Source organism: Pseudopipra pipra, chromosome W (assembly GCF_036250125.1).
Source record: "Pseudopipra pipra isolate bDixPip1 chromosome W, bDixPip1.hap1, whole genome shotgun sequence".
Lineage (NCBI taxonomy): Eukaryota > Metazoa > Chordata > Aves > Passeriformes > Pipridae > Pseudopipra > Pseudopipra pipra.
Genome location: NC_087580.1, coordinates 6,404,713 through 6,414,909, shown reverse-complemented (window position 1 = coordinate 6,414,909; position 10,197 = coordinate 6,404,713). Strand labels below are relative to the sequence as shown.

The 10,197-nt window shown below is 53.1% G+C and overlaps 1 protein-coding gene and 1 long non-coding RNA gene across 2 annotated transcripts; both read left to right on the top strand.

The window, feature by feature from the left end:
• Positions 1-974: 974 nt before the first annotated feature.
• On the top strand, positions 975-3,735 carry LOC135404817 (ankyrin repeat domain-containing protein 26-like). Its single transcript, XM_064639547.1, has 4 exons — positions 975-1,080; positions 2,283-2,564; positions 3,261-3,496; positions 3,675-3,735. The coding sequence occupies exons 1-4, from the start codon at positions 1,027-1,029 to the stop codon at positions 3,733-3,735; spliced, it is 633 nt and encodes a 210-aa protein (XP_064495617.1). The 5' UTR covers positions 975-1,026.
• A 489-nt stretch (positions 3,736-4,224) lies between these two features.
• Positions 4,225-8,278, top strand: LOC135405151 (uncharacterized). The gene is made up of 8 exons (XR_010425762.1): positions 4,225-4,397; positions 4,862-5,836; positions 6,190-6,335; positions 6,447-6,697; positions 6,816-7,700; positions 7,825-7,863; positions 8,045-8,114; positions 8,207-8,278. It is a non-coding gene; the product is annotated as an uncharacterized LOC135405151 (long non-coding RNA).
• Positions 8,279-10,197: the final 1,919 nt, after the last annotated feature.

Genomic DNA, 10,197 nt, shown 5'->3' with positions numbered 1-10,197 from the left:
ACCAAGCTGAGGGGTGTGGTTGACACAGGTGATGCCATCCAGAGGGCCCTGGACCAGTTGGAGAAGTGGGCCCATGGCAATCTGCTGATGGTTTACCAAGAGCCAGTGCAAGCTGCTGGCCGTGGCTCAGGGCAGCCCCTGTATCAGTGCAGGCTGGGGGGTGAAGAGGGGCAGAGCAGCCCTGCCGAGAAGCCCTTGGGCTGGAGGAGAGGCCGGACATGAGCCGGCGATGTGCGCTCGCAGCCCAGAGAGCCAATTGTGTCCTGGGCTGCGTCCAAGGCAGCGTGGCCAGCGGGTGGAGGGAGGGCATTCTGCCTCTCTGCTCTGCCCTTGGGAGAGCCCAGCTGGAGGGCTGCATCCAGCTCTGGGCTCCTCAGCACAGCAAGGACCTCCAGCTGTTGGACTGAGCCCAGAGGAGGCCACCAAGGTGCTTGGAAAGATGGAGCACCTCTGCTAGGAGGAAAGGCTGGGACAATTGCAACCCTTCAGCCTGGCAAAGAGAAGGCTTTGGGGTGACCTAATTGTGGCCTTTTGGGGTGTAAAGGGAGCCCACAAGAAGGATGAAGAGAGTGCATTTAAAAGAGCAGGTAGTGAGAGGACAAGGGGGAATGGCTTCAAATGGAAGGAGAGTAGGTTTAGATTTGATCCTGGGAAGAAATTGGTTGCTGTGAGGGTGGTGAGGAACTGCAACAGGTTGCCCAGAGAAGCTGTGGATGCCCCATGGCTGGAAGTGTTCAAGGCCAGGTTGGATGGGGTTGTGAACAAGCTGGTCTGGTGGAAGGTGTCCCTGCCCACAGCAGGAGGCTTGGAACTGGATGATCTTTAAGGTCCCTGCCAAGCCAAGCCATTCTAGGCTTGGATGCTGTCTGTGCTGTTTCTGTGAGACTGTGGGGGAAAGGCTGGTTCTTCCTGTGTTTCATGGTTTTCTTCACTAATTTGCTGTGCAGGCTGGAAAAGCTTCTGAGGATAGAGAGGAGGAAACTCCGAGTTAATGAAGAGAAAGGAAGTCAGTCCCAGCTGGAAGAAATGAAGAAGAGATATTCTGAAAAGGTCAAGGAAGTTGATGGATTCCAAAGAGAGGTGAGCTGCTCTCAGGGTGGGTCTCTTTGGTTGTGGTGTTCCTTCTTTTGAAAGCTGGGGGATGCTTTCCCTCTATTTCTTGTCATGTGGATGATTTTTTTCCCCTTGACTGCATTTTGGATGTGATGGGCTTTTCTTAATGCTCCTCCTGCTGTTCCAGCGGGAGATGACTCGAACTAATCCGGGGTAGTTCTCCTTCTGGGGAAAGATGCAAATGTTGAGGGCAAAGCAGTAGGTGTAAGGGCTGATGGAGGCCAGGCTGTCCTGCAGAGGAGGGGCAAGCCAGGAGTGGCAGCCAGCCTGGCAGGGTGCGTGAGCTGAGGGGCCAGGGAGCCGTCCCACAGGCCCTGAGCAAGAAGAGCAGAACAGGTCCCCTGAGAGTGAGCGGGGTCAGCCAAGAGTGCAGATCCCCCGGCTGGGCCTGAGGGATGGGCAGGTCTGCCGTCCTGGCAGGACATCACGTGCATGGGCTGAGAGCAGTGGGGCCCAGCTCAGGCCTGGCTGCAGCTGGAGGGAGGCTGTGACAGCGTCCTCTGGGTGTGCCAGATGAATTGCTGCCCTGGCAGAGAGGGGAGGAACAGCGCTGTCACTGGCAGGGCACCATCAGCCCCTGAGCCCTGTCTCAGGCACGAGCTGAGCAGGAGGCACTTGAGGTTTGGCTTTTCTCCTCAGTGTTGTTGCTGCCCAGGGCCCAAGGAGGACAGGGGCCTCCCAGGGGAAAATCTGTCCCTTCTTGCTCACGGGGAGCTGTTTCAGCCCATCCTGTGGCGGAGAGCCAGAAGGACTGTTCCCAGCAGTGCTGTTGAGGCTGCTGTGCCTGTGCAGCAGTGGCACAGAACCTCTTATCCCTTCTCCGCTCGTGACTCGGATCCGTTGCTAAAGCGGCGTCTGTCAGAGCCACGCTTGGGTTTGAAGGCATCCCTGTAGAATGGCTTCCTGCCTTTGCAGTCATTCCTTTGGAGTCCAGAAGCTTGGAGCATTTTTGCATGAGGAACTCCAAAAGGCTGGGAAGCTGAGGAATCCTATGACAAATGATGGGAAAGCTGTTCTTGCTGGAAAAGAAAAGCCTGGTTGCACTTTGTGTCTAGTCCTGAGCCAGCAGATGATGAATAAAGTCTCCCTGGCCACCCCCATTTGGGGTTTGCCCAGAATTCACCTCCTTTACACCACACTGAGCTCCTTTTTTCATTTTCTGTCTGCAGGTTGCTGAACTTTCCCAGCAGTTGGACAGGGAACATGAACAGTGCACGCAGCTGGAGGCCAAAAATCAGGCTTTGCAAGAAGAGCTGTCTGCCCTGCGTGGGGAGTGCGAGAACCTGGCCATGGACAAATGCCAGCTGCAAGAAGAGCTGGCAAAACTCCACCATCATTTGGAGACCAACGTGGTGGATCGCAGCCAACTCAAACAGTGTAAAAGAGAGGTGGAAGAACAAGCAGACCAGGAAATAAGACAAAAACTCCAAGAAGTCAATGAGTTTTTGCAAGTAAGTGAATTTCTCCCCAGTGTCCACAGGTGCTACGTAAACTTCTCTTGTGGCCATGGTGTTTGGTCTTTTTCTTTTGCTCCTGTATTCTGTGGGTTAGCTTCTGTCTTTGCTGAAGGCAGTGGCAGAAGGCAATCTGGTTGGGCAGGAGTGCTGTCATGGGTGTGGAATGTGCTGGCAGGTCCCTGAATCCAAAGGCTGCCCAAGGCAGATTCCCACTTTGCAGTGCTTGGAGGGATCTCTGTGCGCTGCTCTGCTTCTCACTGCTCATCCTTGAATGGGTTTGGCAACTTGCAGCTGTCATGGCCAGACCTACAGGTGCTGCTTTGTCCTTGTAGGGGGGAAGGTGCTCAGAAAAGGAGTCACTGAAATTCCAGGGATGGCAGGGAGGGGGTGGAGGTGGATGTGGAAGCTCTTCTTGTCTTTGAAGAATCCTTTTGGACATGCCCTGTCCTACAGACCCAGTGTCTCTTCATTAGTAGCTTTGAAGCAGAGTGCTCATTTGGGCTTCTTTCCCACTGCAAAGAATTGTTTGCCCTGGCAGCTCCTGGGTTCTGCCTTGGTTGCTGCTGGGAGTGAGGAGGCAGAGCCGCCTCTCTGAGTAAGGCTGGGCCCTTGGAACTGGGTGTGTGCAATTTTGTGCTGGGCAGAGCTCTCTTTTTCTTGTGGTGGTTGAAGGTGCACTGTCTCCTTCAGGCACAGGCAGCCCACCAGGACACCTTAGAAGAAATCAGAGCCAGTCATGTGGACTCACTGAAAAAACAGTTAGAAGACAGAATTAGAGATCTGGAACGTGCACTGGGAAGGACAAAAAGCAACCAAGCAGAAAGACCTTTTCAAAAGGAATCCACCCAGGCAGAAGTGGACAAGTACAAAGAGCTGTATCTGGTGGAAGCCAAAACCAGAAAAAGCCTCGCCAAGAAACTGGAAAGGTAAGTCCCTGCTTTTTTGGACTGGTAAGAACAGACTCCTTTTTCCTCCTGCATTTTCCTTGGAAATCCCTTTTCTACATCTGGCCAGCGTCAGGTGTGAAAGCAGAACGTGGCATAATTGTGGGGAAAGTTCCTTCAGAGCCTTCCCGCCCTCAGACCTGTCTTCCTTTCTCTTTAGAGTTCCAGCAGTAACCCCACAGCAGCACCACTGTGGCATTATTGGTGTCTTTTCAAGTTGAGGTTGTTTTAGCAGGCAATCTTTTTGCCAGTCTCTCCTCTCCTCATGCCGTGGGTGACAGAGAAGATGAATCTTGTGCCCTTTCCTGTTTGAATAAGGAGAGGCCTCTGGGAGAAGAGAGTTGGATTCTGTGAATCCAAAATAAGGCGGCTCTTTCTTGGCTTCTGTTTTGGCAGCGGGTCTGAGGGTTGAGCTTTCCTTGAGAAGGCCAGGGTAGGCCAGAGTTCTTCTGGAGGTGACACTGGCTGCTCCTTGCACTTGGTGTGATTTCTTAGAAACAGGCCCTGTGAACAAGCTCAGATCAAAGGATGTGCTGGTTTTGGACGCTCTTCATGCCCTTGGCTTTTAGAAGTCGAGTAGTAGCCAAGGCTGTGGAGGGGAACTTTGCAAAAGCCTTCCTGCCAGAGATGACTCTGTGTGTGCTTGGGAATGTTTCAGAGCTACTGAGAGACTTGCAGTGGCCAACACCAAGCTCTTTTTGGAGCGCCACAGAAGCAGATCTGCGGTCCCAAGCAGTGCTGTCAGCGGAGTTCTGGCTGCAAGTCCACTTCTGGATTCACCTGGCCTGGGACATGTTGGCATCAGTTTGGGACTGAGCAGAAGTCTGGCTCTCAGAACACCACCCAGACACCTGTGGTAAAGCCCAAGACTTCTGCTCATCAGGTTGGTACAGATTTTCCAGAGTGGTCAAAGACCCAAAAGATTGAAATGGAAGCAATGAGCTGTGGAACTCCATTCTTTTCCAAGAGAAACTGTGGGAAAGAGCTCTGTGGCACAGGAACCTCCCACCTAAGTTCTACCCTAAATTTACACGTAGTAATCTTCTGTAGTCTGTGGGGTTTGGCAGGAAGCCAACTCCAACCGGCTACAGATGGTTTTGGTGTCAGAAGTGGGATTGTTTTGGTTCCTTTGGTTTTGTTGTGGGAACATTGTCTGGGAAAGCTGCCAAGAGCAGGTTTGTTTGTCAACATCCCCCATTGTTTTGGGACACTCCTGGGAGAGCTGCCAAGGAGGATTTTGTTTATCTAAACATAGCTTTGTTTAAGAACAAGGAGAAAGAAAAATAATAACAATGGCCTTTTTACTAATTTTATTCCTGATTCTTGCTGGTTTTGTGCCTGTCCCAGGACATCCTGTAAGGGACCGTTCAGATGGATGGAACAAATTGCTTCCTTTCCTTAATTTCGACATCCACAGCCTAGTAGCCAGTTTCCTTAATGGTGGCCTTCAAGGTTTGGTAGCAAAGACTCCAAGATCAGCTCTAACCCATCCCTACATTGTTCAACGACAATGATCCTAGTGGTGAAGGCAGTGAAAATGCTACTTAAAATTGGAGAGGTGGTGCTGCATTGGTCCCCTTGTTGTACGAAAGGAATCGCTGGAGCTTTGGGGACAAGAAGTGCCAACAGCCACGACAACTGTACACAGGCAACAGTATCGGAGGAACCGAGATGCTGTGACCCCCATCCATCCATCCAGTACATCCATGACATCATTGTGTGGGGGGACACAGCAGAAGAAGTTTTTGAGAAAGGACAGAAGATCATCCAGATTCTCCTCGAGGCCTGTTTTGCCATCAAGAAGAGTAAGGTCAAGGGACCTGCCCAAGAGATCCAGTTCCTAGGGCTGAAATGGCAAATGGACGACACCAGATACCAACAGACGTCATCAACAAGATTGTAGCAATGGCTCCACCCACAAACAAGAAAGAAACCCAAGCTTTTCTGGGAGCCACTGGCTTCTGGAGGATGCACATCCCAGAGTACAGCCGGATGGTGAGCCCTCTTTACTTTGTGACCTGTGAAAAGAACAATTTCCAATGGGGTCCTGAACAACAACAAGCTTTCAGGCAGATCAAGCAAGAGATTGCACATGCCGTGGCGCTTGGAGCAGTCAGGACAGGACCAGAGGTAAAGAATGTGCTCTACTCTGCAGCTGGAGATAAAGGTCCCTCCTGGAGCCTCTGGCCAAAGGTGCCTGGTGAGACGTGAGGGCGACCACTGGGTTTCTGGAGCCGAAGCTACAGAGGTTCTGAGGCCAATTCCACCCCTGTGGAGAAGGAAATCTTAGCAGCCTATGAAGGCATACGAGCAGCTTCAGAGGTAATTGGTACCAAAGCACGTCACTTCCTGGCAGCCCAGATGGGACCCCAGCATGCAAAGTGTAACTAGATAAGGGAAAAAGGGGTAGGGTTTATCCATTTTAGGGAAAGGGTGGCCAAAAGGGAAATACTGCAATGCAGCAAACTTTGGCCAGTCGGGGAGCGGGGTCTAAGGATACAGACATCAAGGGGATTTTTCATCAAACAATTTCAGGGGACAAACAAGGGAAAAACTACAAGAAATGTTAAGACAGAACCGTAAATCTCGAAAGGCTTTGGGTCTGAACTTCTTGACAACTTCATCCAGGGCTTTCATCCTCTGGAGGGTCACACATTTCTTGTTGTCTTCTCCAGCTTTCAGATTCAGCAATGTCCTCACTCCCGACAGACCTGGGTCCCCTTTCCAGAGTAATGGAGGAGCACCGTGATTTTTTAATCCAAAATTCCCAGATTGGAATGAAATGCTCTGGAAAGGCTCTGGAAATCATTGGGTGTTCACAGTGAGTCTCTGGTTTCCCATCCCCTGCTTCAGATGTGAAAACATGTTCCTTGCAGTCGGAATGTAAACTCATCAGCTCCATTAAACTTGAGCACTATATCCCATCATCCAGATCATCAATGAAGATGTTCACCAGGAATTGCTGATCACTGGCCTCCAGCTGGATGTTGCACTCCTGATCACCACCCTGGCCAGCAGATTTCAACCAGCCTGCTGTCTGCTCATCCAGCCCATACTTCATGGGCTTCTCTGTGAGGGAGCCCTGTCTGTGTCCACTAGTACACACATTCATTTGGATTTTAAACAATCAAACAGAAGTGAGAGTTTTAAGAGCAGAATTATTTTTCAAAGGGAAATAGAAGGGTAAGAGGTTTTAATTTTAATGATCATGTTTTACATGATGCTAATTGACATCTAGTAGAAATGAGACAGCACCTTAAGAGACAAATCTACATTCTCTATTTATGCCTCTGAATTACAGGTATGGCTTTGATGGAACGAGTGCCTTCAAGCTCCACTGGCAGGCACTGTTTGAAAACTATTTGGGTGATTTTTGATAAGAAATGAAAGATGCAACAGCAGGAAGCCATTCAGCAATCCCTGACAAGGGAGGTCCACTGTCAATTGCTGGGAGGGCCCCCACCTGTTTCTTTTAATGGTGCTCCCAAATCCCACCCCTTGGGCCTCCCATCCCATCCTTTTTGGTCCCCTCAGGCATCTCCTCCCCAGGATCTGCTCTGTGTCCTACCCAGGGTCCCCAAACATCCTCCCACTGATCATTCCCAAAGCTTTTCTTTCCATCCTTCCCCTCAGACCTTTGCCTTTCACCCAGGCCACTGCCCTGGTACCTCCCAAGACCATTCCTTGCCTCCCTCTCCACTCCCAACCATCTCCCAGTGCCCTCATTTTTGTCCTCCTCCATCCTCCTCCTCCTGTCCCCACCAAGCCTCTCCCTTGCAGTCCCCATGTCCCTACACTTGAATTCCTTTCCCCTCCCCTGCATCCCACACAGGGCCCCTTCAATACCCCAATCCCAGTCCCGTGGGCTCCCCAGTTCCCCCCAGTTCAGCATCTTTGGGTCCCCCCCAATCTCTCCCCACCGTCCCTGCAGGCCCTGAATTCCCCTGGCTCTCCTTGTCTCCATCCCCACCCTGGGCCCTGCAGGCACAGGGGTTGGAGGTGAAACTGGGTGCAGTGGGAGCAGGGGGAGCAGAAGGGATTTTCCCCCTCAGACGGGGGCAGCCCTGGGCTGGGGGGCTGGGGACACCCGTGTCCCTCCCCCAGCCCCACAGGGGCCAATCCTGCTTAACCCTTTGCTCTCCTTGCCCAGGCACTCTTGGCAGGAACCCAAAATGATCTGCGGGAGGTGAGTGGGCCGGGGGGACTGGAGGGCATCCAGTCCGGGAACTGGGGGACACTTTGGTCCCCCCATCCATTGCTGGCACCAGGGACATCCCAGTGACCAGCCAGGGCTCCTGGTCTCTCTCCAGCTGCATTTAGTGGACGTTGGGATCCTGAAGATGGCTCAGGTGGGTACCAGGAGTTCTGCCTGAGTCGGGTCCTCCCCTCACATGGCCATGACACTCCCAATCCATCCCAGTCTGCCCCAGTATACCCCAGTGCACCTTCCCAAGGATCCCATTTCTTCCCCCAGGCTCCCAGTACATCCCACTGCACCCAGTGTGTCTCTAACCATGCCTTTGTCCCCAGCCCCCTGTGGTTGAGAAGGTGCTGGGTCCTGTTGGTGAGAAAGGCGTGGCTGCATCCCTGGATGGCTGAGGTGAGCAGTGCCTGCAGGGAGAGGGGTCAGGACAAGGCCCCTCTCGTGTTGCAGTGGACTTTGGGGGTGACGTTTGGGGCTCTGTCTTTCAGGACTGGTGGTGACACCCGTGCCCTGTCCCCCTCCAGCACCATGAGGAGATGATCATCCCTGGAAGAACTCCCTGATTTCCCTCGGAGCCCAGGGGCATTTTCCCTGAATGATCAATAAATCCCTTCAGCCAAGCCACTCTGCTTGATCTTGTGTGTGTGTTCCCATCTCCATGTGTGTGTTCCCATCTCCATGTGTGTGTTCCCATCTCCATGTGTGTGTTCCCATCTCCATGGGTGTGTTCCCACCTCCATGTGTGTGTTCCCATCTCCATGTGTGTGTTCCCATCTCCATGTGTGTGTTTCCATCTCCATGGGTGTGTTTCCATCTCCATGGGTGTTCCCATCTCCATGGGTGTGTTCCCATCTCCATGTGTGTGTTCCCATCTCCATGCCTGCATTCCCATGTCCATGTCCCCTCCTTCTCCAGCCCCTGCACACCCGGAGCCTCTCTGGCCGCTCCCCTGCCATGATCAGAGAGGCTCAGGGGGCTCCTGGGGGTCTCTGCACACGAGATCCCCTTCACCCCCTCCATGTGCATCCTGAGCAGTGCAGGCTGGGGCATCATGGAATGTCCCTGCTGGGGGCTGGGACAGGCAGGGGGCACACGGGGCAGCCCCTGGAGCACCTGGACCTCCCCTGTGCTCTGGGAGGGATGGGAAAGGGGATCAAAGGAGCCAGCGGGTGTCAAATGCCCCCAGATCTCAAGGGCCAGGCTCGGGGCTGAAGGGATGGGGAGCAGCCCTGCATCCAAGGCCATGGGGATAGTGGGGGATGAAAAGCAGGATGGGAGCCAGCAATGGGAGCTCACAGCCCACAACCCCCCATGTCCTGGGCTCATCCCACAGCGTGGGCAGCAGGGGAGGGGGGTTCTGCCCCTCTGCTCCACTCAGCTGAGACCCCTCCTGCAGTGCTGCCTCCAGCTCTGAGCTACCTCAGGGTGTGGTTTTCTGTTGAGGAGGAAAAGGCAGGACTGAGTCAGGTCAGACTCTATTGGCAAAATGTGTCTCTCTTTTTTGGAAGACCTCTCTGCATCCCCCTCCCCTGAGCTCTGGGTTTTGCTGGCTGATGGGGGCTTTGAGAGCAGGGACCCTGTGACAGGCTCCTGAGGAATCCTCCTTGCTGTGAGAGGCAACTCGGAACACGGGGTGATCTGAGATTAAATGTGCCTGTGACACATCAAAGCGTTTCCAGCCCTGCTGTTCACAGTTTGCCCAACTGCAGAGCAGAGCTGAGGGGATTTGCTGTAGTTTTGTTACAGTTTCACTTGGAACATTTAGAAGTAAATTTGGATGGCTGAAATCCCTGACATTTCTGATGTTCTCCAAGTGAAATCTTGTGGGTCCTGGGAGGCAAAGGGATGGTCTCAGTGCAGAGAGAAGAACTACGCTGGCCATCACTCCTGTTCTCAGCTGCCCCTCGCTGGCAGCTTGGAGCTGAGGGAGGATCACACTAAGGAGCTCCCTTAAAAAGAGACAGGGCCTTTCTGGGAGCAGAGGAATCTGGGCTCAAAGGGCAGATTGACAGACTGCTTGTCTTTTCTCAGGGTGCCTGATTAGGATCTCCTCTTTCTTCTCCCAGACTGCTGCACAGAGGGATCATTGCAGCTGCCCAGAGCATTTCTATGGCTCTACCACCGAGGTGTCCTCTCCATGGGGATCCCAGACAGCACAGAGATACTATGGCAGAGCTGTGCCCTTCTGGAGGACACCCTGCAGGACACCCAGGGAAGCAGCTGAATGTCCTGAAGTTGCCTGGAGGGCACTTGGGCATTTTGCTCCCACAGACATCCCCACAGCAGCACCCAAAGGGTTTGTGTCTGGACAGGAACCTGCCACCCCAAAGCCCCTGCACTGCCTGAGAAAAGCCAGTGGTGAGAAGAAGAACAGCCCAGACAACAGGGGATGGCAGGGACATGCCACAATGCGGCTGCCAAGGGAGGAGGGACACACAGAGAGAGATGGAAATGGGGGCCTTGTCCTTGCCTGGGCTCT

What these genes read in the sequence shown, in the direction of transcription:
- LOC135404817 (XM_064639547.1), top strand. Translation starts at nt 1,027, where the DNA reads ATGAAGAAGAGATATTCTGAAAAGGTCAAGGAAGTTGATGGATTCCAA. An exon ending in TTGATGGATTCCAAAGAGAG is followed by an intron (nt 1,081 to 2,282) that starts GTGAGCTGCTCT and finishes TTCTGTCTGCAG; the next exon opens with GTTGCTGAACTTTCCCAGCA. An exon ending in CTCGCCAAGAAACTGGAAAG is followed by an intron (nt 3,497 to 3,674) that starts GTAAGTCCCTGC and finishes CTTTCTCTTTAG; the next exon opens with AGTTCCAGCAGTAACCCCAC.